The sequence below is a fragment of the Alosa sapidissima genome, chromosome 17, assembly GCF_018492685.1.
Source record: "Alosa sapidissima isolate fAloSap1 chromosome 17, fAloSap1.pri, whole genome shotgun sequence".
Taxonomy (NCBI): Eukaryota; Metazoa; Chordata; class Actinopteri; order Clupeiformes; family Clupeidae; genus Alosa; species Alosa sapidissima.
In genome coordinates, this window is record NC_055973.1 from 22,270,344 (window position 1) to 22,296,176 (window position 25,833).

The 25,833-nt window shown below is 40.0% G+C and overlaps 4 protein-coding genes across 5 annotated transcripts in view; 3 read left to right on the forward strand and 1 right to left on the reverse strand.

Moving 5' to 3' along the window:
* Positions 1-25,833, reverse strand: part of LOC121688279 — a 522,978-nt gene that overhangs the window by 308,679 nt on the left and 188,466 nt on the right. The window lies entirely within an intron of this gene.
* The window catches only part of LOC121688278 (myosin-7-like), a 69,900-nt gene that overhangs the window by 31,604 nt on the left and 12,463 nt on the right, over positions 1-25,833 (forward strand). The gene's annotated exons all lie outside the window — the stretch shown is intronic.
* LOC121688311 (myosin-7-like) lies at positions 373-25,165 on the forward strand. The gene is made up of 40 exons (XM_042067808.1): positions 373-390; positions 651-702; positions 3,786-3,994; positions 4,266-4,409; positions 4,498-4,654; positions 4,834-4,861; positions 4,951-5,053; positions 6,020-6,112; positions 6,206-6,269; positions 6,356-6,454; positions 6,577-6,680; positions 6,770-6,908; positions 7,006-7,124; positions 7,328-7,477; positions 7,556-7,726; positions 7,927-8,236; positions 8,332-8,402; positions 8,547-8,752; positions 8,847-8,970; positions 9,140-9,276; positions 9,646-9,901; positions 10,071-10,313; positions 10,530-10,706; positions 10,793-10,938; positions 11,046-11,136; positions 11,250-11,639; positions 11,755-11,881; positions 11,986-12,104; positions 12,195-12,391; positions 12,484-12,667; positions 12,754-12,919; positions 13,032-13,156; positions 13,316-13,624; positions 14,163-14,366; positions 14,446-14,742; positions 14,860-14,964; positions 15,048-15,143; positions 15,288-15,422; positions 24,723-24,854; positions 25,124-25,165. Exons 3-40 carry the CDS (start codon positions 3,794-3,796, stop codon positions 25,163-25,165), a joined length of 5,961 nt encoding a protein of 1,986 aa, XP_041923742.1. The 5' UTR covers positions 373-390; positions 651-702; positions 3,786-3,793.
* Positions 24,737-25,833, forward strand: part of LOC121688276 (myosin-7-like) — a 95,068-nt gene continuing 93,971 nt past the window's right edge. The window contains exons 1-2 of the mRNA XM_042067750.1: positions 24,737-24,854; positions 25,124-25,175. The gene's annotated coding sequence lies outside the window, so the exon portion shown is untranslated. The remainder of the gene's footprint in view (positions 24,855-25,123; positions 25,176-25,833) is intronic.

Genomic DNA, 25,833 nt, shown 5'->3' on the forward strand with positions numbered 1-25,833 from the left:
TAGACAGTAAAAATTAAGTGCACATGGATCAGAAGGTTGGAATTTTCTGCTTGGCCAGCTAAACGTCAAGAAGGACACTGAAAGACAGAGTCAAAGATAAGGTTAGAGGGGCATCTCACAATAGCCAACTCCAAATAAGGGACCAAGTTCAGGTGCTGATGATGCTCTGCCAATCTCTCCCCCACTGTGCCTACATGTGCCTGCTCCCTCCTATCTAGAGAAGCCTATTGTTGCCACATGCCTCCACCCTTTTGTCAGTTTTCCTTTAACAAAACTCTGGTGTGGTGGGAGTTAGTTGATGCTCTGTCCATATTGGGATGGATCATCCCCTACAAAAAGGATGAATTAACCATGGCCTTGACAGCAGATACAGCAAAGACCAACCTAAAGGTAAGTATTCAATCTGCTGCTACTGAGAGGAGCAGACAAACAGATGGATAGATAGACAGATAGATAGAGAGAGTTAGATGGAGGAGGAAAGCAAGAATGATAGCTAAATGGATGGGCAGACATTTGAGTGGATGGCTACAGTCAGAGACAGACACATGGATCTGTTCAGTTAGCATTCTGTGCAAGGACTCAAAGTGTACCTGTAACACTGCCGCTGTAACACTGTGTGATCTGATTGCTTCTTGTTTGTTCACTTACAGCAAGTGACATCATATCTGCGTAACAGACCGACTGCGGCTTGACCCAAAGAAGGTGAGATTTACAGACTGAAAATCACAACACAATAGTCAAGTCAAGTTTATTTATATAGCGCATTTCATACACAGGGATAATTCAATGTGCTTCACATAAGCGCATACAACAATGGGTTGTATTTCTCCTGAAACCTGAAAGGTCTGAAGGGTGTGTACTGGTAGACCGTGTCTGATAGGTAATTTTGTCCAGTTCTATTTAGTGGTTTATAAACAAGCAATTCTGTGACTTACTGGAAGCCAGTGTAGGGACAGACTGTAGGTGTTGGAATAGTGTGGTCAGTTCTTTTTTAGTGAGTAATGTATTTTGTATCAACTGAAACAGTTTGATGGTCTTTTTAGAAAGGCCTGTGAAAAGCCTATTGCAGTAATCAAACCTGCCGGAGATGATGAATGAGTTTTTCAAAATCATGTTTTGACATCAGAACTCTCAGTTTGGCAATGTTTTTGAAGTGGCAAAAAGCTGATTTAGTTATTGCTTTCATGTGGCTGTTAAAAGTTTGATCACTGTTGAGTGGCAACCCTAAGTCTTTCATTCTTTTTACAAAATATAGATAGATAGATAGATAGATAGATAGATAGATACTTTATTGATCCCCAGGGGAAATTCAAGGTCTCAGCAGCATACATACAAGACAAACACATTCTTTAACAGCAGAAGAGTAATTCAAGTATATAATATAAAAACACAACTAAGCAGTTAGGACAGTAGAAGATAAAGAATATGCTAAATATACTAAAATACAAATAACAAAATTACAAATTATACTAACACTTAATCTAAATCAATTCTAAAAACAGTATCCACATAGTGGTGATTAATAAATCAGAGGTGCTTGCAATGACTGAGGCAGGGACTGAGCCTGTGATTCTCTGTGCATAGTAAGGTATGGTAAGGTGCTCTAAGGTGCTCTGTGTGAATGAGTGTCATGGTGGTAGTGCAATGGTGATAGTGGTCATGGTGATAGTGCAAATGAGTAAGTCAACAGTGCAACAATGCAGAAATAAAGTAAAGGAAAATCTATATATCTATATATTTAACTATTTAAGAAAATGTATAAGTGTGGCCACAGTTCGGCTGTGGCATGGAGGGGGGGGGGGGTTATGCATATGTGCTAATGTGCTAATATAGCACGCAAACAGTGAGGCATAAAGACAGTGGTACAAGTGGCTAGTGGACAACTGTACATGTATCTGTAACTGTATATAATTAAATAATAAAATTATTTAAATTATCAATTATGAGACATCCATTTGTTAATTTGATCAATATACTGAGGAAGAGATTCAAGAGGACCATAGTCATTAGGGGTAAATTTGGGTGTCACCAGCATAGCTATGAGGAAATCAAACTGTTGAGATTTGCCCAAGTTGAATAATAGTGGCTCCAAGATAGACCCCTGGGGAACACCACAGGTCAAGGACGTTGGTGTTGAGGTACAGTACAGTTGCCAATGTTAACAAAGAAGATCCTCTGTTGTAGGTATATTTTGAGCCAATTGATTACTTTACCTGTAAATCCAACCCAGTGTTCTAGTCTGTGTAGCAATATATTGTGATCAACAGTGTAAAAGGCTGCACTAAAGTGTAATAACACTACATGTAGGACTGATATTTTAAGATTAAGATTTAAGGTAAAACGCGGCCTCAGTGGACAGCCCAGGCTCCAAAAACGGCAACAAAAATAACCTGGTCCAGCCTGGACCATAAAATCATAACAAAGTGTTCCAGTCAATCACAGACGCAATTGCACAGGAGGGAGAGGGAGGGAGTAGCGAGCTAGCTGTATATAAGTATAAGTATAAGTATATATATCTTGAGTATGCCATTTAAAACTTTAATAAGAGCTGTTTCAGTGCTGTTTTTTTGGCCTGAAAACCTGACTGAAGGTAATCAAAATACCCACTTGATATTGGGAAGGTTATTAGTTGATTAAGGGCTGTTGTCAATAATTATGACAACAAATGGTAGATTGGATATGGGCTTGTAATTGTTTAGCATGGAGTCATCAAGATTATTCTTCTTGAGAAGGGGCTTTAGAACAGCCATTATTAGGGACCTAGGAAAAGTGCCAGACAGCAATGATACACTTAAAATAGAAAGCACCTATGCTGCTATGAGATGAAAAACAGATTTAAAAAAAATTGTAGGTGTAGTGTCTAAGCCAAATCTGGAAGAGTTGAAGTCTATCAAGCTTAACTCTGACATCATAGCCAATGTCTGGCTAGGTTTTAGAGCAGAGGTCTCCAACCTTTTATCCTCCAAGATCTACTTTGACCAGAGCTTTTATGTTAGTAGTAGCATGTGATGTATTCACATAAGCTGATCTCCACCCAAAACTGCTGAACAAGATTTGTATGCTTTTTAAGGGTTCCTTTCAACTCATTTACCTTCTCTCTTTGTAGACTGTGAATTTGATTTCATAGGAATTTTAACATGTTTTCCCAAGTGACTGGGTTATCAGATTTACAGTATGAACATCTTCCTCAGACCTTTTGGAGAGCTACTTAGAAACAGGCTGGGAGCTAATGGTAGCTTGTGAGCTACCTGTTGGAGACCCCTGTTTTAGTACCATTAACTAAACCTTAATCATGAAACCAAGATACGTAGAACCTACTGGCTGTGGTTTATATTTTTGACCATTTTAACCTTTATGACGACACTTTTACTATAATATCTTATTTTAAACCAGGCAAACTTCACCAATCTGATTTTCCTGATCCACTTAATACATTTCACATCTAAATATAAAACAACTCTCAATAACACTCATAGTATTGGACAAAGGACTAAAGGTCTGCCTTTAAAATGTAACTTTTTTGCCTATTCTGACTTCTTAGTGCTCTACATGTTGCTATACAGTAATTTCCTGTGTATTAGCCGCATTGTGTATAAGCCACAGGACAGTGTTTTATGCAAGTTAAAAGAAACAAAACCATATTAATACCATATTAACTGCCCCCATGTATTAACCTCATAGCTGAAGAAATTTTGCAAAATCAACGTATAAGCCGTGGCTAATAGTCTTCATCCATAAGGTCTCATGTTTTAGGAATTAATTAGTTCATATCATTTACATTGCAGACTTCACCATGGGTGATGCGGTGATGGCAGAGTTTGGGGAGGCGGCTTCTTTTCTGAGGAAGTCTGACATGGAGCGTCTGGAGGCCCAGACTCGCCCCTTTGACATTAAGAGGGCCTGCTTCGTGGTGGACCCTGAGGTTGAATTTGTGAAGGGCGTCGTCCAAAGCAGAGACGGTGACAAAGTCACTGTTCTTACTGAGTTTGATAAGGTAATGCATGGCAAATACATTTTACACCTATTTCAGAGCTTTTACTTATTGACCTTACTGAATCACTTGCATTCTTATATATTTTCCCATTTAGGTTTTTTTTTTTTAAAGAACTTACTGACAGCTAACTATATAAATGCAATTTTACGAAGTTTTTTTATACGTTTCTCGGACTTGATTTGTGTTGAGCTGCTTAGATTTATAGCAAATATGTTACACAAAGATGAAGGAGAAAATTCTACAGAGACTGATTTTGCTTGTTATCACACAGACTGTCACTGTGAAAGAGGCAGATGTCCACCAACAGAACCCGCCAAAGTATGATAAAATAGAGGACATGGCGATGTTCACCTTCCTGCATGAGCCTGCTGTGCTGTTTAACCTCAAAGAGCGTTACGCAGCCTGGATGATCTATGTGAGTACAAACATGAGGCTCTGACCCATAGTAGCAAAAACAAATGTCCAATTGCTGGTCATAATAAATTGTATGTTTATTTGTACAGACCTACTCTGGGTTGTTCTGTGTCACTGTCAATCCCTACAAGTGGTTGCCAGTGTACGACAAGCAAGTCGTCGCTGCTTACAGAGGCAAGAAGAGGAGTGAAGCTCCTCCCCACATCTTCTCCATCTCGGACAATGCTTACCAGTACATGCTGACAGGTAAAGATATTCTGTTCAAGCAACCGCCTTAGCACTAAATGCGTATGCAGTATATTGAAAATTGATGACAAGGGGTCATCAACAATTCATAATGTTGAATTAAAATTAACAGCATTAATCATTATTATAACATATATTATTGGTTTTATATTGACATTTCACGCTTGTACATTACACAGACAGAGAGAACCAATCTGTCCTTATCACGTGAGTATAATCCAGTCTTTGATTCTACATTTCTTGTTAACTTGCTGATGAGGGAGTGAACCTTTACATACTTTCATTTCCACCAACAGTGGAGAATCTGGTGCCGGAAAGACTGTGAACACCAAAAGGGTCATCCAGTACTTTGCTAGCATTGCAGCCTCTGGAAAGAAGGACCCCTCTCAGGAGAAAAAGGTAAATCACCTCAATGTGTGCTGGACATAATTTCCACTCCGGAGACGTCTCCAAGTAACATGATTTCACCAGACTTACTTTGATAAAAGTGTCTGGGCACTCACAATTGGGAAATGTTTCCAACTTTAGCATCGTAATGACATTGATCAGTGATTCCTAACGTTATTTCCTACTTTGCCTAACCTCTACAAACTGCTAATAAACCACATTGGCAGTGAGGAAATAATGTATTTACCTTTGCTATATACACTGGATTAATGGGGTGTGGAGGAGGGGTAATGGAGTGTGTGTGTGTGTGGGAGGGGGATGATGAAATGGATCACACAAATTATTTCCTCACTGCCAATGTGGTTTATTAGCAGTTTGTAGAGGTTAAGCAAAGTAGGAAATAACGTCAGGAATCCCTGATCAATGTGATGTCACCGCCCCCCCCCCCCCCCCCCCCCCCCACACACACACACACACTTACACACCATTACACCATACATCCCCAAACACACACACCATACCCACCCACACACAACATACCCCATCCCCCCACACACACTCAGGTATACCCCCATCCCCCACACACCCCATTACCGCCCCCCACCCCCCCCCCCCCCCCACCCACACACACACAAGCATTTCATTATTTATAATTCCTTTTATGAGTACATGACAATAAAACTACTTAACTTGACTTACATAATCTTCAAACTGCAAATTTTTGATGCAGGTATGGCTATTACCCTTTACCAAAGCCTTTTACTACACTTTTGATTACAAAATTAACATCATCCCCTCATTCCCGTTCATTGACCTGCCATCATGGTGGCTGAGGGAAACATAAACACATTGAAAGAAGCCAAACTAGTATCTCAGTAAAATGAAAATGAGCGGAGATGCTAGATGGGTGGGGCCAAGTTAGTCTCCAAGACCTGGCATTTGAAAGGTGAGTTGATATATTGTGTTATATTTTCCCAGGGCACCCTGGAAGATCAAATCATCCAGTGTAACCCTGCTCTGGAGGCTTTTGGTAATGCCAAGACCATCAGAAATGACAACTCCTCCCGATTTGTAAGCCCTCTATTGATTTTCCGATTCGTTATCAACTCAAAATCCACTCCTTTATCACTGCCATGTTTAATTTTCATGTGTCACTCATGCTAGGGTAAATTCATCCGTATCCACTTCGGTGTGAGCGGCAAGCTGGCATCAGCAGATATTGAGACCTGTAAGTAAATAAGCCCTTTTTGATTGCCTTCATCTGTGGAGACCGAATGTATGGCTTTAAAGTTTAATTACTCTTCAATCCCCCAGATCTGTTGGAGAAGTCCCGTGTCACTTTTCAGCTCAAGGCTGAGAGAGACTACCACATCTTCTACCAGATCCTGTCCCAACAGAAACCGGAGCTGTTGGGTGAGAAATGCATGTATATCTCCAGGCATTTGTGGACATGAATGTGCAATAAGTGTTTACTTATTTGTTTCCTTAGCTCATTTACAGTACCGTTACTTAAACTATGGTCTTGCTTTCTTCAGAGATGTTGTTGATCACCTCCAACCCCTATGACTACGCGTTCATCTCCCAAGGACAGACACAAGTAGCCTCTATTGTTGATGCTGATGAGCTGGTGGCTACTGATGTGAGTAGGCCTGCTTTCACTTTCTCATATACTCATAGAGAGGTACTTGGGGGCTGTAATTACTGAATGAAATATTTGATTTATTACAGGAAGCCTTTGATGTGCTGGGCTTTACTCAAGAGGAGAAGAACGGTATTTACAAGCTGACTGGTGCCATTATGCACTATGGCAACATGAAGTTCAAGCAGAAGCAGAGAGAGGAGCAGGCAGAAGCTGATGGCACTGAGGGTGTGTATTCATTTTTCATGTTGGATGTAATACCCGCATGTTATAGTTAAATATACAGTATGGGTAGAGAGGTGTAACTGTGAGGTTTTCACTACAGATGCTGACAAAGTCGCTTACCTCATGGGTCTGAACTCTGCTGACCTCATCAAGGGTCTGTGTCACCCAAGGGTCAAAGTAGGAAACGAGTGGGTCACCAAAGGACAGAATGTAAATCAGGTAATATCAGAATTCAGAATCGGAGCTCTTGTGATATTATGGTATTATAAATATTTATAGTAGTAAACTACACTGAGTCACTAATGTGTTATGTACAAGGTATAGCTATAAATAACAGGGCTGTTATAAACCCATGCCTGTATAACAATTTACACCTCATCCATTGGCATTGTCCATGTTATGTATTCCCCCTTCATCTTTAGGTGTACTACTCTATTGGAGCCCTGTCCAAGGCAGTGTATGAGAAGATGTTCAACTGGATGGTTGTCAAAATCAACATGACCTTGGAAACCAAACAGCCTCGCCAGCACTTCATTGGTGTGCTGGATATTGCTGGATTTGAGATCTTTGATGTGAGTCTTAAAGCTAAGACAAACACTATAATTTTAAGCAAAGTGTATAATATTAACAAAATCCCTATTGTCTTTCAGTTCAACACCTTTGAGCAACTGTGCATCAACTTTACTAATGAGAAGCTGCAGCAGTTCTTCAACCACCACATGTTTGTGCTGGAGCAAGAGGAGTACAAGAAGGAGGGTATTGAGTGGACATTCATTGACTTCGGCATGGACTTGGCCGCTTGCATCGAACTCATTGAGAAAGTGAGTGAAACATATTATTTACTTATTTCTCACTCGCAGTTTTCATTGACGACATAGATCACTACACTATTTTATTACTTGTCTGGTTGTAAAATGTTTTGCATAGATCACTACATGGACCAATACTTTTGTGTTACTTGTCTTTAATAAATTAAATAAACAATTTTAATGTTGAATATTTAATATTCTTTTCTCCCTAGCCCATGGGTATCATGTCCATCCTTGAAGAGGAGTGCATGTTCCCCAAGGCCAGTGATGCAACATTCAAAGCTAAGCTTTATGACAACCACTTGGGCAAAAATGCCTGCTTCCAGAAGCCAAGGATTGTGAAGGGGAGACCAGAGGCCCATTTCTCCCTGGTTCACTATGCTGGCACTGTTGATTATAATATTGGCAACTGGCTGGTGAAGAACAAAGACCCTCTCAATGAGACTGTGGTCGGACTCTTCCAGAAGTCAAATCTTAAGATGTTGTGTGCTCTCTTCGCCAACTATGCCGGTGCTGAATCAGGTATTCTGTAAATATCTTACAAACTAATCCTGTGACATTAATGAATTAACATCATGTTTATGTGAAGATCTGATGGACATGTGATATTTTAATAGCCGCTGAGTCTGGTGGTGGTGGCAAGAAGAAGAAGGGTTCTTCTTTCCAGACTGTATCTGCCCTTCACAGGGTAAGTGTGACAGGTTAAATTAACATACTAAAGTGAAGATATTTTTTAGTACCACATATCTTTCTTTTAAGTATATATAGATCAATGGGCCTGCTGGGATTCTGTGCAATCCTATTTGTTTTTATTTAAATGGCTGAACTACAGGAGAATCTGAACAAGCTGATGACCAACTTGAGGTCAACTCACCCCCACTTTGTGCGCTGCATCATCCCCAACGAGACCAAGACTCCTGGGGCCATGGAGAATCCTCTGGTAATGCACCAGCTGCGCTGTAACGGTGTGCTGGAAGGCATCAGGATCTGTAGAAAGGGCTTCCCCAACAGGATCCAGTATGCAGACTTCAAACAGAGGTAAAATCTGTTATGTTTTGTCCTAATAATTATATATTTCTCACAACAGTATTGGAAGAATACGTCTATACCAGGACTATTTTAACCTCTTCAGATACCGTATCCTGAATCCTGCAGCTGTCCCTGAAGGACAGTTCATTGACAACAAGAAAGGAGCAGAAAAACTGCTGGGATCCTTGGATATTGACCATGAGCAGTACAGATTCGGACACACTAAGGTGCTTTATAGTATAATGTTCCCATAATCCTTCCATGATAGAGCAAACACTGTGTGACAATCTGAAACTTTCTGAGGTATCTGTTTGTATGTCATATGTTTTGGTAGTTGAGGATTTCAGCTATACTTGTATAGTAAAATAGACTGTTACCTGTTTTGACTCTTATCAGGTGTTCTTCAAAGCTGGACTCCTGGGTGTCCTTGAGGAGATGAGAGATGACCGTCTCGCTCTCATCATCACTGGTCTACAGTCTAGTGCCCGTGGAATGATTGCCAGGATTGAATTCAAGAAAATTGTAGAACGCAGGTAAGAATAACCTCTAAAAAATAACAAATGGTATATATCAGTGGTACTAGGCACTCATTTGTACACATTAGAGTTATCTAATACCATACACAGAGACAATGTATTGGTAACACTGCATTAATAACCATATGTTTTAAATTTATTTTTGATTGAAAATAATTTCCTGTTATACATTAATTTCATATTTATATTACGTTATTCTACATTACACTATCACTTTAATAACCACAACACATCATGGAAATAAAAACCTCTCTTCAAATTTGTTGAACATTGATAGTAATTACTATTTTAAAAGGTAGAAATACTGCCTACTCTTCAGAAGAAATCATCAGAGAAAGACTAATTTCAGCACAAATTATATTACAGGGATGCACTGCTGGTGATCCAGTGGAACGTCCGTGCATTCATGGGTGTCAAGAATTGGCCCTGGATGAAGATGTACTTCAAGATCAAGCCTCTCTTGAAATCTGCTGATGCTGAGAAAGAGATGGCAAACATGAAGGAAGAATTCCTGAAGCTGAAGGAGGCCTATGCAAAATCTGAGGCTCGTAGAAAAGAGCTGGAGGAGAAAATGGTTTCTATTATCCAAGAGAAGAATGACCTGCAACTTCAAGTCCAGACTGTGAGTACACTAAACAATTTCACCAGCTAAAATGTATTAGTTGGTGAAAGATCTACCGATTTGAATTTAACTAAAATTCAAAAGCACATGCAAATATGTCGGATATAGTACTAGTATATTTTATTTTGTAGCTTTAATCTATCAATCTACAATCTTTTCTTCATCCTAGGAACAAGACAGTCTTTGTGATGCTGAGGAGCGATGTGAAGGTCTGATCAAAAGCAAGATCCAGCTTGAGGCCAAATCCAAGGAGCTGGCTGAGAGACTAGAAGATGAAGAGGAGATGAATTCAGAGCTGACTGCAAAGAAGAGGAAGTTGGAGGATGAATGCTCTGAGCTCAAGAAGGACATTGATGATCTGGAGCTCACTCTAGCTAAAGTAGAGAAAGAGAAACATGCCACTGAGAATAAGGTCAGCAGGACTGAAAATCTTTCTAATCACCAAGGAAAATGTTCAAGTAATGAAGTCAAGGATACAAGGAGGTTTATTTGTCACATACATAGAAATACTAACGTAAAGCATGTAGTGAAATTCCGTTTGGTGTTCAGCTTTTTCTGTGCAAGTGTGAAGAAGTCAAGTAATCGAGTAATCAAGTAATCGTTTGACAATGGTCTACTTTACTTTTAGGTTAAAAACCTGACTGAGGAGATGGCCGCTCTTGATGAAATCATTGCCAAGCTGACTAAGGAGAAGAAAGCATTGCAGGAGGCTCACCAGCAAACGTTGGATGACCTTCAGAGTGAGGAGGACAAAGTCAACACTCTGACTAAGGCCAAAACCAAGTTGGAACAGCAAGTTGATGATGTAGGCAATTAAAACAGGCACCTATGTCTCAATGCATAAAATGAATGAAGACACTTACACAATTTCGTTTTTTTAATCCTAAATAGCTTGAAGGGTCCCTGGAACAGGAAAAGAAACTTAGGATGGATCTTGAGAGAGCTAAAAGGAAGCTTGAGGGTGACTTAAAGTTGACTCAGGAAAGTCTTATGGACTTGGAGAATGACAAACAGCAGCTTGAAGAGAGGATGAAGAAGTATGTACAAATCATCAATAATACATAATAATTACACAGAGAAAAGATATATTCATGCCATTGATATTTTTCACTGGCCTGTTTTAACAAATCCTGTTTTAACACAGGAAAGACTTTGAGATCAGTCAACTTAATAGCAAGATTGAAGATGAACAAGCTATGGGTGCCCAGCTCCAGAAGAAACTGAAGGAGCTGCAGGTAAATTAAAAATAAAAATTGATAGGAAAATTTTTTTTTTAAAAAATACATGTACTGTATGTTTCTCACAAGACAAAACGTTTTGAAAAATCTTACTATTTTACTTTCTTTAGGCTCGCATTGAGGAGTTGGAGGAAGAGCTGGAGGCTGAGAGAGCTGCCCGAGCCAAAGTGGAGAAGCAGCGGGCAGACCTGGCCAGAGAGCTGGAGGAGATCAGTGAGAGGCTGGAGGAGGCTGGAGGTGCCACTGCTGCCCAGATAGAGATGAACAAGAAGAGGGAGGCTGAGTTCCAGAAGCTGCGCAGAGACCTCGAAGAGTCCACTCTGCAACATGAGGCCACTGCCTCCACACTGAGGAAGAAGCATGCAGACAGTGTAGCTGACCTCGGGGAGCAGATTGACAACCTTCAGAGAGTGAAACAAAAGCTTGAGAAGGAGAAGAGTGAGCTCCGTCTGGAGTTGGACGATGTGGTCTCCAACATGGAGCAGGTCTCCAAGGCCAAGGTTTGTGCAAAATAGCTAAAGGCAGAACCTGTATAATGGTTCTCACTGAATTCTCTATACTGACAACAGTTTTCAAGAAATAGTACGTGAAAACAATGTTTTATTATTTTGTCAGACAAACTTGGAGAAGATGTGCAGAACACTGGAGGACCAGATGACTGAATACAGAACAAAGGCTGAGGAGGGCCAGCGCTCCATCAATGACTTCTCTATGCAGAAAGCCAAGCTTCAAACTGAAAATGGTAAGTCAAAATGGTGAAACAACTGAGTGATTTGATACACGTATTAAGAAAAAAAAGAAGAAAAGAAGCATTATCATTGAAAAATGTATATTCCGTTCATCAAGGTGAGCTTACAAGACAGCTGGAAGAGAAAGACTCACTTGTTTCTCAACTGACAAGAGGCAAACAGTCCTACACGCAGCAGGTTGAGGATCTCAAGAGGCAACTTGAGGAGGAAGTGAAGGTATTCATAACTGACTTGCAGAAAAGTCTTTTAATTGTTACTCTCCAGCTATGACATAACTGATGGACTTGTATCTGATACTATCCACAGGCCAAGAATGCACTAGCCCATGCAGTGCAGTCTGCTCGCCATGATGCTGACCTCCTGAGGGAGCAGTATGAGGAGGAGCAGGAGGCCAAGGCTGAGCTGCAGCGCAGTCTGTCCAAGGCCAACTCTGAGGTGGCTCAGTGGAGAACCAAGTACGAGACTGATGCCATCCAGAGGACTGAGGAGCTGGAAGATGCCAAGTAGGCCCCCCTGAACTGACTGTATGAATTCTTTAAAATCAATGATTAGATATGGCATGCACATGTCAATTTCATTTATTTTTTTTCCTCAGGAAAAAGCTTGCTCAGCGTCTGCAAGATGCAGAGGAAGCTGTGGAGGCTGTCAATGCCAAATGCTCCTCCCTGGAGAAAACTAAGCATAGACTGCAGAATGAGATTGAAGATCTCATGGTAGATGTGGAGAGATCCAATGCTGCTGCTGCTGCTCTAGACAAGAGACAAAGAAACTTTGATAAGGTAAAAAAACAAATGGTCAAAACATCATTGTCAATATGCCTTAACACGGTTTTCAGACATGGACTTAAAGATTTTTGCCTTAACAGGTCTTGTCTGAGTGGAAACAAAAGTTTGAGGAGTCCCAGACTGAGCTGGAGAGTTCCCAGAAAGAGTCCAGATCTCTTGGCACTGAGCTCTTCAAACTCAAGAACTCTTATGAGGAATCTTTGGATCACCTTGAGACCATGAAGAGGGAGAACAAAAATCTCCAAGGTCTGTTTGATCCTCCCTTAAGACAATACGTATATGATAGTTAAAGTTATATGATTGTTTAAGTGACACAACTAATGATCACACAACTAACTACTGTTGGTCTGCTTTCCAGAGGAAATTTCTGATCTCACTGAGCAACTTGGTGAGACTGGAAAGAGCATTCATGAGCTTGAGAAGGTCAGGAAGACACTTGAGCAAGAGAAGGCAGAGATCCAGACTGCCCTAGAGGAAGCTGAGGTACATTCATGAAGATCAAAATAATTAGAAAACTAGTTTCCCTCATTCCAAGATAGCATAAGATGCTTGTGTTTACAGAAGTATATAACTACAGTAAGCAAGCAAGGAAGCTTATGTTTACAGAACTAAGTAGATTATCCTGTTCCTATTTCTCCACAGGGTACCCTTGAACATGAGGAGGGTAAGATACTCAGAGCTCAGCTGGAGTTCAATCAGGTCAAAGCTGACATTGAGCGTAAACTTGCTGAGAAGGATGAGGAGATGGAGCAGGCCAAGAGGAACCAGCAGAGAGTGGTGGATACCCTGCAGACCTCCCTGGAGTCTGAGACTCGCAGCAGGAATGAGGCTCTCAGGGTGAAGAAGAAGATGGAGGGAGACCTCAATGAGATGGAGATCCAGCTCAGCCAGGCCAACAGGCAGGCATCTGAGGCCCAGAAGCAGCTCAAGAGTCTCCATGGACATTTGAAGGTAAAACAATGCAGCCAAGAGCTCCGTAATCCCATTGACTGTCAAGAAATCACTAACTGCATACTGTAGGTCTTATAGGAGTGCATTCCTACACCTGACGTGACAGCTAATATTCATCCGGTGAAAAGGCAGCCTCTCCGTTTTACTAAATAGTGCGCTCATTTCACTAAATTGTGCCCTCAATTTAGTAAATTGTGTGCACGTTTTACCAAATTGTGAGCACTAACCTGACCTGACCATAGGTCTAAATCTGACGTAACAGCTAATATTCAACTGTAGCACTTTTTGCCCATACCCTATCAAAGATTTCCCTCATATATTTTTCCATCTTCTCTATTCACTTACTGGTAGTGGTGCATGTAGTCAAAGGTATCTTTAAAATAACCCATATACAGTATTAGCATATATCCCATACATCCATTTTGTCTGAAACGTACAACTTTGCTTTTTATTTCTGCTCTACGTTAACTATCTTTTTGAATAGATAGCTGAATACAGAGAAATACATGTTTACATATTTAACATGTGTACATTGCAGGATGCTCAACTGCAATTGGATGACGCTCTACGTAATAATGATGATCTCAAAGAGAACACTGCTATTGTGGAGAGACGCAGCAATCTGCTGCAAGCTGAACTGGATGAGCTCAGGTCCCTGGTGGAGCAGACTGAGAGAGGCCGGAAACTGGCTGAACAGGAGCTGCTGGACGTCAGTGAGAGGGTGCAGCTGCTGCACTCTCAGGTAAAATCCTAAATATGGTGGTTTTCAGATTTATTCATATGACTCAGACCATTGTTAACATTTCTGTCTTCCCACATAGAACACCAGCCTGCTGAACCAGAAGAAGAAGCTAGAGGGTGATACATCCCAGTTGCAGAATGAAGTAGAGGAGGCTGTGCAGGAGTGCAGGAATGCTGAGGAAAAGGCCAAGAAGGCCATCACTGATGCTGCCATGATGGCAGAGGAGCTGAAGAAGGAGCAGGACACCAGTTCTCACCTGGAGCGCATGAAGAAGAACATGGAGCAGACCATCAAGGACCTGCAGCACCGTCTGGATGAAGCTGAACAAATCGCCATGAAAGGTGGCAAAAAACAGATCCAGAAGTTGGAGTCCAGGGTAAATGCTGTGTTTTTGCTAAAGAGCTTTTTTCTAATAATCAGTACTCAACTAGATATGGTTACAGGTAGACATATCATCATGTGTTCAGTATTCACTTTAATTGTCAACATTTAGGTGAGAGAGCTGGAAAGTGAGGTGGAAATGGAACAACGGAAGGCCAGTGATTCTGTCAAAGGAATCCGTAAATATGAGCGTCGCATCAAGGAGCTCACCTATCAGGTATATTAAATTATACCATACCAAAAAGACTTTATAATACATAATGCTAAATGCTAAAATTCACCCACCTCTCCCATCTGTAGACTGAGGAGGACAAAAAGAATTTGAGCCGTCTTCAGGATCTGGTGGACAAACTGCAGCTGAAGGTCAAGTCCTACAAGAGAACATCAGAGGAGGCTGTAAGTGAACATTCTCTTCTCCTTAGTTTTTCCCTCCTTAGTTCTTCCTTGTTTTATCTATTATCAAAGTCTTTTAATCTATTAACTGCTGAACATGGAACTAAACAATAAACGAAATATACTTAATTTGTGTGCACATTTCAGGAAGAGCAGGCCAATAGCAACCTGGGCAAGTTCCGCAAGCTGCAGCATGAGCTGGATGAGGCTGAGGAGAGAGCTGATATAGCTGAGTCTCAGGTCAACAAGATGAGAGCCAAGACCCGTGATGTAGGTGGCAAGGTGAGAGCAACAGTTGCCACTGTATTGAATATGAATATATAAATATCACTGTCATGACCAGCATACACATATTTCTATAATACATTGCACTATATTTGCAGCCGTCAGCAGTACTAAGCTCTCCCACAGTGACTATGAAATCATTCATAATCATGTCAAGTCAAGCCTACTTTATTTATAAAGCGCATTTTATACACAGTGGTCATTCAATATGCTTTACATAAACACAAGCAAACAGAAATAGCTAATAAAAGCATATAAGGGCAATAGTCTAGTAGAATAGTTTAAAAAATAAAGAATAATAATAAAAAAAGAAAACATAAAACACACAAGGTAATGGTAAATCATGTCAACATCAGGGCTCAAAATTAGCCCTAGCCACCAGTGAAATGCTGGTAAAACGTGAAAGTGGCTGGTAGATTATTTTGACCCCTGTCAATCAAATTTATCCACATATTGCTGAAATATTTTTTTTTGCTGTATCACAGAAAGGACACGATGAAGAATGAAGCTCTCATGATGGACATGTCTGAAAAGTTCCTGTTTGCTGTGTTTTAGTTTTCAGTATGGAATGCATTCCAATACAATCACTTAAAAAGTGTTTCTGTTGTTTTTCTGTCTATGAGATACTTGCATGTAACATTCATCAAGGACCCCACCTATACATTCACAGCAGGCCTTCAGAGTACTAAGTACTACTACATTCACCTGGGGCAAATATGGCAAAGATACAATCAACCATCACCCTCTAGACAACATGCATGCTCTCTCTCTCACACACACACACACACACACACACACACACACACACACACACACACACACACACCTTAGGTCACAGGTTTTAAAGGTACACTGTGCAAGATTTTTACCTTAATACACAAACCCAATTTGATGGTAAATAAACTTGTAATAGGGGAATCGTTCACCTAGCATGATTACCATAGAGCATAGCCGTAGCAGGTCGCTACCGAGAGAATCAGCAATGCAACTTCAAGAATTGCCGACCCGAAGACATCTCATTAGAATCGTGAAACATTACCTTGTCAGTAGATATAGCAATTTAGAGATAGTTTTTGCCTGTTGTTAGTCCTATGCCTAAAGCATTTTCATTGTGTACAGGGGGGACAAGCCATGAGAAGTAGGCTATTTACAACGGCAAAATAATATATTGTGACTCTAAGGGGAGCTCTACAGTTGCCAAAAATACCTGAAACTGCATAGTATACCTTTAAAATATGTGAGATCCAGCTCCCAACCGCCAGCTTTTTTCAGTCTCTCAAATATAAAGTGCAAAATGCACAAGTAGCCTTCGCATGGTGCATCTAGCTACAGTGCCCTTACCCCAATCAAGCTCAAGGGGCCACGGGGACCCAGATTGTTTCCCGATCCCACCTGATCCCGCCTTCAAATGTGTTTGTAGAGAGAGAATAACTGCAATAGGAATGAAAGTCAACTGTAAACATACATTACAGTGGCAATGATAAACGACTATGACAGAAATGTCAGACTTGGCAGTTGTCATCCACTCATCAAGCTAATTCAATTAAAGATCAAATAAAAATAATATATTTTACGATCAGCTTTGGTGAATTCAAAACCTGCCTGTAAACTTTCCGTAACAATCCATACTATCATTATTAAGACCTTGACTTACAACTATTATCTAGGCTATTAACCTTGAGATAATGGCCATCCCTGAGCAAGCAATGATGTTCAGGTTCTGTCCCTTACCTTCTGATGATATCTGTGATGTAGGAGCGCTTTGTAAGGGCTGCAACAGACAGAAAAAGCAAGCCATTATAATACATCATACATCTTTTAAAACACAATTAATATTTAAACAATTAATATTCAATACAATATTAATGCCCTGTATTGAAGCAGCTGCTCATTGCAATATTGTCAAGTTGCTGGATGCAGTTTAAATGCATGTAGCCAACGGATTCGCTTAGACTAGACTGAAACACAAGGGTCTTTGGAATGTCTCGGACATAGTCCTAAGACTGACATTACCTTCTACGGTTTCTACCAATAGCAAAGGCTGTTAGTAAATAGCAGGCTCAGAAGAGCAAGTATGGCATGGCAAGGAGCATTATGGGCTTTTTTAATGGGGGTCAAGGCTGCTTTTGTTCTTACACCTCAAGTCTCCATTACTACTGAGGCCAAGGAGAGGTTACAGCTCCCTGACCTCTCGCTAGCTTGAGGAATCTGGTCATGCATTCTAGTGCTCATATAAAAAGAGCTATATAGAGAAGGGGGAGAGTGGGTCTCCAAACATATTAAAATGTGCATTGCATCATGTATATGCATCTAAGATGTCGTATTGGTTAATACTGTACAGCAGTGTTACTAATTATATTGGGGATATACAAAGACCCCCCCCCCCCCCACACACACACACACACAATTGTATCTACTGTATTTATTCAACAGGGAGAAACGATAAGTTTTATGGTCTTATGGGCCCCCACCATCGACTTCAAGGCAGCGCCACCTGGAAGGCACTAGAGTTAGATCCCTTGAAGGTGACGGTGGCAGCGCTGCCGTAAAATCTACGGAGGGGGCCCAAAAGATAGATAGATAGATAGATACTTTATTGATCCCCAGGGGAAATTCAAGCCACAAAAAGACCACCTAGCAAACGATAACAGGTGTGGGATAATGATACCACAACATTTCTAACGTTGGGAACGCAAGTTAATGTGAGGGTATGCAAAAGTATTGTGAAGGAAGGCAGAAGAAGCTCAAAATAGGTACTGTTGGTGAATAGTAATGGTCATATAGTTTTACATTTATATCGCCCATCACTACTGTCAAATAAATGCAGTGGAGTAGAAAGGGTCTATAGGGCGTTCTATAGACCCTTTCAACAATAAAAACAAAAACAATGCTTGAACGTTCTATTTGGGCCCCAATCTACTTCCTCTGCATTAAGATAACATATGGAATGTTAAAAAGGAAGTCTTGTGGGGCCAACTATAATGCTGATAATGGAACTCTCTTGAAAGGGTCCATAGCAAGTAGGCTTAAATGAGTTAGTGGAGATATCAAATGGAAAAACTCCAGGTATAGGCACACAAGGACCTCAAAATGTTATAGTATGTATAGTACTTGAATAAATGTACTGTACGCTGTACCACTGAGTAGGAGTATTGCTGTTCTTTAAGGAAAATAATACCACAGATATTTTTGTTGTTTTGTTTGCTTTTATGCTATTAATATCCAATCACAATAGGTTTGAAAAAACATGTTAAAATTCTGTTACATTCTTGAAATTATATGTTTATTACTGAACACTCTAACCACTGGTTCGAGCATGATATTTTTACATGCAATTATAAACTTAACTTATTGTGGGAATAACTATCACAAGTCTGCTAAAGTGATAAAAGGGTGAAAGGTCTTTAGAAATGATAATAAAACAATCATAATATTTAACAATACTGCACATTTAATAATACAAATAACATGTCATACTATTTTAAAAAGACTGAAGACATAAACTATAAACAAATTACCACAGTCAAATCAAGAACATTATATCACAGCACGTTTAATATAGTGAAGCCTGCTTACTTTTACACATTAAGTTCTCCTGTTGTACTACTGCTACACTGACCTGATATTAAGTGAGCCCATCTGGTACGGGGTAAAAAGAATAAGAATCTCTACACGTCCTTGTGATTGTCTTAGGCTGATCCTACACTGACATGTCTGTCCATTGAAATGAATGCTCTGTCTCCTCAGAGTGTCTCAAGGTGATGCTGAGGGTGACTGGTCACAGAGGAGGAGTCTATTGGCTGCAACAGCTGTTCCACTGAGACTCTCCAAGGAGATGACAAGGTGACACCTGTTGTGCTCCACTTCACAACGCAGCTCTCAACACACACGCATACACACACACACACACAGAGGTGATAGATGGAGGATAAGCGCTCTGATCTTGCTGATCATAAAAACTTTTTCTTTGATTTATTAAATAAACTTTTCCTCAAATTTGACCATGGCATACCGTTATATAGCCCTAAACTGAATATGTTAGCAACCACCTTCTTTCATGAATCAAAATTGTCCAAGACCATCTGTTGCAGATTAAATTTAATTATTTGGCTCACTCTCAAGTATCAAGAATTTCACAGGGTTATCTTTGTACTCAAGGACAAAGGGAAGGAGACATTCATGTGCATCATAAACAAAACAGCACTAAGTCACTTTCTTAGCAACTTTGGCTACAAGGCAACAGGGCCTCACTGTGTTCTATCTCACAAATTGTATCCCATGAACATCACTGTACCCTAAACAATTCTGAAACCACACCATTTGACACATATTTGTAAAATGAATGTAAAAAATGTTGCAGTCAGAAATATACTGATACAGCCATTCACACATGATATATATTATTACTGTTTCAGCAGAGTCTAGGCTATCCAGATCTGCCACCATCTAATATAATGCTACATAATACATAATACTTGATTTGATTTCAAATTTCATTGAAATGACAGCAAGCTTTTATGTGACATGTGTGCCATATCTATCCGATCATTCGCGGGTAATTCAAATAAGAGCAATGGGTGGTATAAGTGGTATAAACTGTGAATATAATGCAATTTGATTTAATTTCATGATTTTTTTTTATTTGAATACTTTATCGTACAGACAAGTACCTAATCTCGTTATACATTTTTTTAAATTTCATTTAACAGAGAAGAATGGTGTAGTTTTTTGACACACTTCGTGTCAATAGGCTCGTAAGGGTTAATGAGTACGCCTACATTTTTCTTTTTATGGCCAGGCCACATACTGTATGCTTATGGTCCTTAGCAAACAAATTCCCACAGGATTACCACTTCTCTGTCCCTCTTCCATGGGTTAGTCTTTGAATTTATGTGGACATAGACAAGTAAACTTTATGATGCATGCAGTCAAGACATCTAATCCCAGTGGGCTTGAGCAGAATGTCACGGGAGTCTGTGTAGCCACCTGCCACAGCAAGTCCTCCCATGCCAATGATATCAATCCTCCAAGAGAAGATGTGATGACCTCCCGGCAGTAGTGGTGATGGCTCAAGGACTCTTGGCAGCTGAGACTGATCCCCATAAGGGTCACACAAGAGATGGAATGACATGTCTAACATGCCACAGCTATCTAAATAAGGATTTGGGAGAATAGAGGTTGCGTATCCAGTGATCTCAAATGTCTCAGTGGGTGAAGAAAAATCACTCTCACTCTTAGGACATCACAGTCACATTAACGGAACCTTGTGGGTGGCTTTACACTTTCTTTGGTGTGTAAACATGTCTTGACAGTTTTCTTGACCCCAAGTCAAGTGATAATGTAAGACTCAGATGCCTATGGCTCAACACCTCCTTGACTTATTTTGTGCAAACAGCTGAACTACTGTTTTTAGATGGATATCAGAGAGGTTAGGGGCCACATACCTAGTAGACTTAATGGTGATTTCAACATCCATGTCAATAAGACCATTGATGCTAAAGCCAGTAAGTTCCTTAATGTATTGGACAGTTCAGAGCTAAAGCAGCATATTACAGGGTTCACCCACAACCTTGGCAACACCCTCAATCTAGTCATCTCTAGAGGGATAGAAGTCACTGACTTATCGGTAAACGATATAAAATATGTATGATCACTATTGTGTATCTTTTAATGTCATAATAAATGCCTTAAAATTCATCCTGAAACAACAATTAAATCACAGTTCTTGGATACTAGAGCAGAACAGCAGTTCATAGCTCTGGCAGGCTCTATAAATTCAGATATTTTAAATCATTCTTTTGACCAAATGGTAGAGGCCTTCAATAGTAAACTAGGCGTCCTGCTGCTTGACAGAGTGGCTCCTCTAAAGACAAAAGGCCCTGTAGCAAACTTACTCCTTGGATGAACGGAAATATCCATGACCTAAAAAGATAATGTAGTAAAGCTGAGAGAACATGGAGAAAAACTAAGTTACAGGTTCACTGTGCCATTCTAAAAGAAAAAATAGCAAATTATAATAGAGCCGTTCGGAGTGAGAGAAGGATCCCCTTCTCTAAGGTAATTGCTGAAAACTCTAGGATGTTGTTCTCCACCATTGACAGGCTACATCAAACACCAAACATCAAACATTGATCATAACATTCTAATTCACCTCCTTGTGAAGTGGGTGGGTCTCTCTGATAATGTTCTAAACTGGTTTCAAACCTACATTACTTGCAGATATTTTTATGTTAGTCTAGGAGATCACGTGTCTGTAAAACATGACCTGCCTTTTGGTGTGTGGCCCAGGGGAGCTGTCATGGTCCTCTGCTCTTTTCCCTACATATGCTTCCGTTAGGAAACATCATAAGTCAGCATAATGTAAACTTCCACAGCTATGCAGAAGATACCCAATTATTTATTTCTGTGGAGCCAAGAAACCCAGATGGCTTCTGCTCCCTTATCACAAGTTTAACCTTCATTAATCAGTGGATGAGCAACATTTTTTAGAGCTAAAAGATTACAAAATAGAGGTACTTTTGGTTGGACCAAAATGAAAGCGAGACACCGTTCTTAGTAATCTTGGGAACCTGGCACAACAGGTCAAACCAGAAGTAACAAGACTAGATGTCATCTTAGATACAGAGTTAAGCTTCAAGCCCCACATCAGTAAAGTTACTTAGATAGCTTATTTCCACCTGAGAAACATTGCCAATTAGTGCTGCCCTTTTAAACTCAACAAGATGCAGAAAAACTAATCCATGCCTTTATCACTAGTAGGTTAGTGCAATGGACTATTAAGTATAAGTATACTGTATATACTCTTTTGATCCCGTTAGGGAAATTTGGTCTCTGCATTTATCCCAATCCGTGAATTAGTGAGCACATCACCCCTGTGTTAGCTGAATTGCACTGGCTCCCTGTTTCCTATAGAATTGCTTTTAAAGTTATGTTAATTACTTACAAAGCTCTGAATGGTATTTTCATATATCTCTAAGCTTTTAATATCTTATCAACCACAAAGGAAACTTAGATCTTCCAATGCTTATATGTTAATTGTACCCAAAGTGCTCCACAAGCAAAGTGGAGAAGCTGCTTTTATCCATTATGCACCAAAGCTATGGAACGCCCTGCCTCTGTACATCAAACAGGTGAGTTCAGTGGATATCTTTTAAAAAAGACCTGAAAACATGCCTGTATATGAGAGCTTTTAGTAAACTCATTTTATCTTGTAGAATACTTTTTCAGATTATTCTCCAATTGACTGCTGCTATTAGAGCTGCAGCAAGCCAGAAGCAGATGGGCTCCCCCTATTAAGTCGGGTTCTGCTCAAGGTTTCTTCCAGGAATATAGTTTTTTCTTGCCACTGTCGCCATATGCCGTGCTTGTAGGGGGTTAAGGGTTAAGGCTGCCAGTATTCCTGTCGTTGTGTTCCTTAAACGTCTATATATAAATTCATATAATCACAACAAATACTAAGAACATACTGAGGCTAGTCCACATCAATAAGGCCTAAGGATTGTTAGCAAAGTGTATATATATATATATACTACCACAACAACTTGCTGTGTTAGCCTCAAAAGGTATTATTATTATTATTATTGTTGTTGTTGTTATTCTTCTTCTTATTATTATTATTTTGTTCTCTATTATAAGTATAGTATAAGTATATATACTCTTTTGATCCTGTGAGGGAAATTTGGTCTCTGCATTTATCCCAATCCGTGAATTAGTGAAACACACTGCACACAGTGAACACACAGTGAGGTGAAGCACACACTAATCCCAGCGCAGTGAGCTGCCTGCAACAACAGCGGCGCTCGGGGAGCTCGGTGAGGGGTTAGGTGCCTTGCTCAAGGGCACTTCAGTCGTGGCCTACCGGTCGGGGTTCGAACCGGCAACCCTCCGGTTACAAGTCCGAAGCGCTAACCAGTAGGCCACGGCTGCCCCTCAAATTGTGTTATAAATTATTATTGTGTTAAATGTTCCACATGAAAAGCATTTTGAGCTGCATTCTGTGTATGACAGGTGCTATACAAATAATGTTTATTAATATTATTATTATTATTATTATAATAATGTATTCAGTAGTATGCAAGATGATTTTCTTTTGTAGTGGATTCAATTACCGTCCGGTACATTTATTTCAGTTATCAGCAGACTTTTTGGATGTAGACACAAGGATGTGCATTTGTAGATTTGTAATTAAGCTATGGCCAATTACCCAGTAGACTTAATTTCTGCAGTAGTATAATGCATGATTTCCCTTACATTTCTACATAACTGCTGTCTCTTATTTATAATCTTTATATATATTTGAAACAGGCACAAAGCTTTTACATTTGTAGATCTGAAAGCACCTAGTTTGCATGTGTCACTATCAAGTGCAAACGTTTTGTGGTCATGCGAATCAGTTGAAAATGACCAATCCCAGGTCTTCCTGTCATTTTCAAATAAAATACGAACTAGGTATTTGTTCTATATTAATTATGAAAAAATAATTGTTGTATGTGTTTCAGTACCATCTGTATAACACACAGTATCAGCAGTTGTGTGTGCACTCAGGCCTCTGAGTCCAAAGAGCAGCTGCTGTACAAATTCATAAGGGTGGGAAGGAACACTGACGGATGCTCCAAAGGCTATCTACGGTTGATGGAGGAACCTGAGACTAAATCACAGGGTTATCTTTGTCCTCAAGGAAACAATGCAATGACAGTAGTGCAGTTCTTGGTCTACTGAAAAGACAGCTGTGGTTGTTGTTGGATCAGTTTCCAAATTGCAGAAGTTTAGGGTGTATGAGGCAAGGTTTTTATTTGTTATTGGTCCTCAAGAGACTCTATACAAAATGACAATAGTTGTTTCCAAAGAAACAATTAACAATACAATGTACAGTTTAAAAATAGCCTAACAAATCCACAAAAGAGAGATCCAGATGAATTTCTGTTTTCTAAAATTACATACAGTAGGCGTCAAATAAAAAAACTTAATACAGACCTCACTGATAGGATTCCAAAAGGATGCTAAATCTTTTATGTACCGAAAGGTTCAGGTACATAAGTGATGTAGACAGTAAAAATGAAGTGCACACATGGATCAACAGGTTGGGATTTTCTGCTTGGCCAGGGAGATGACAAGGAGGACACTCAAAGAGTCAAAGATAAGGTCAGAGGGGCATCTCACTATAGCAAACTCCAAATTAGGGACCAAGTTCAGGTGCTGATAATGCTCTGCCATTCTCTCCCACTGTGCCTGCATGTGCCAGCTCCCTCCTGTCTAGAGAAGCCTATTGTTGCCACATGCCTCCACCCTTGTGGCCAGTTTTCCTTTAACAAAACTCTGGTGTGGTGGGAGTCAGTTGATGCTCTGTCCATATTGGGATGGACCGTCCCCTACAAAAAGGGTGAATCAACCGTGGCCTTGACAGCAGATACAGCAAAGACCAACCTTGAGGTAAGTAGTCAATCTACTGCTACTGAGAGGAGCAGACAAATGGATGGATAGATAGATAGAGAGAGTTAGATGGAGGAGGATAGTAAGAATGATAGCTAAATGCATAGACAGACATTTGGATAGTGGATACAGAGGCATGTCTGACTACAGTCAGAGACAGACACATGGATCTGTTCAGTTAGCATTCTGTGCAAGGACTCAAAGTGTACCTGCAGCACTGCCGCTGTAACACTGTGTTATCTGAATGTTTCTTGTTTGTTCACTTACAGCAAGTGACATCATATCTGTATAACAGACCAACTAAGGCTTGACCCAAACAAGGTGAGATTTACAGGGACAAGGGAGATTTACACAGGGATAATTCAGTTAAAATTGGTCTGAACCGTGTCTGATAGGTAATTTTGTCCCATTCCAGTTAGTGATTTATAAACAAGCAATTATATTACTTACTGGAATCCAGTGCAGGGACAGATTGAAGGTATTGGGTTGGTATACAAAATATAATTACTTTAGTTTATTCTATGTTTTGAGACAATTTTGAAAATTATGCGACATCCATTTGCTAATTTGATCAATACACTGAATAAGAGATTCAAGACCATAGTCATTAGGGGACAGGGCCAATTCAATTTGTGTGTCATCACATAGCTATGAGGAAATCAAATTGTTCAACAAATTGTTCTTGAAGATTTGTGCAATCGGGAGCATATAAACGTTGAATAATAGTGGCCTCAAGATAGACCTCTGGGGAACACCACAGGTCAAGGACGTTGGTGTTGAGGTACAGTTGCCGATGTTAACAAAGAAGCTCCTCTGTTGTAGGTATTACTTGAACCAATGGTACCAAGGTACAATAACACTAGGACTGATATTTTTAAACCTAAATAAGAGCTGTTTCAATGCTGTTATTTGCCTGAAAACCTGACTGAAGGTAATCAAAATACCCATTATACATTAGGAAGGTTCAAGATTGTAAGTT

Excerpts from the sequence above, each read along its gene's own strand:
- LOC121688311 (XM_042067808.1), top strand. The coding sequence starts at position 3,794 with ATGGGTGATGCGGTGATGGCAGAGTTTGGGGAGGCGGCTTCTTTTCTG. Across the intron at positions 14,367-14,445 it reads TGCAGCTGCTGCACTCTCAG|AACACCAGCCTGCTGAACCA; the intron begins GTAAAATCCTAA and ends CTTCCCACATAG. Across the intron at positions 14,965-15,047 it reads TCAAGGAGCTCACCTATCAG|ACTGAGGAGGACAAAAAGAA; the intron begins GTATATTAAATT and ends TCCCATCTGTAG.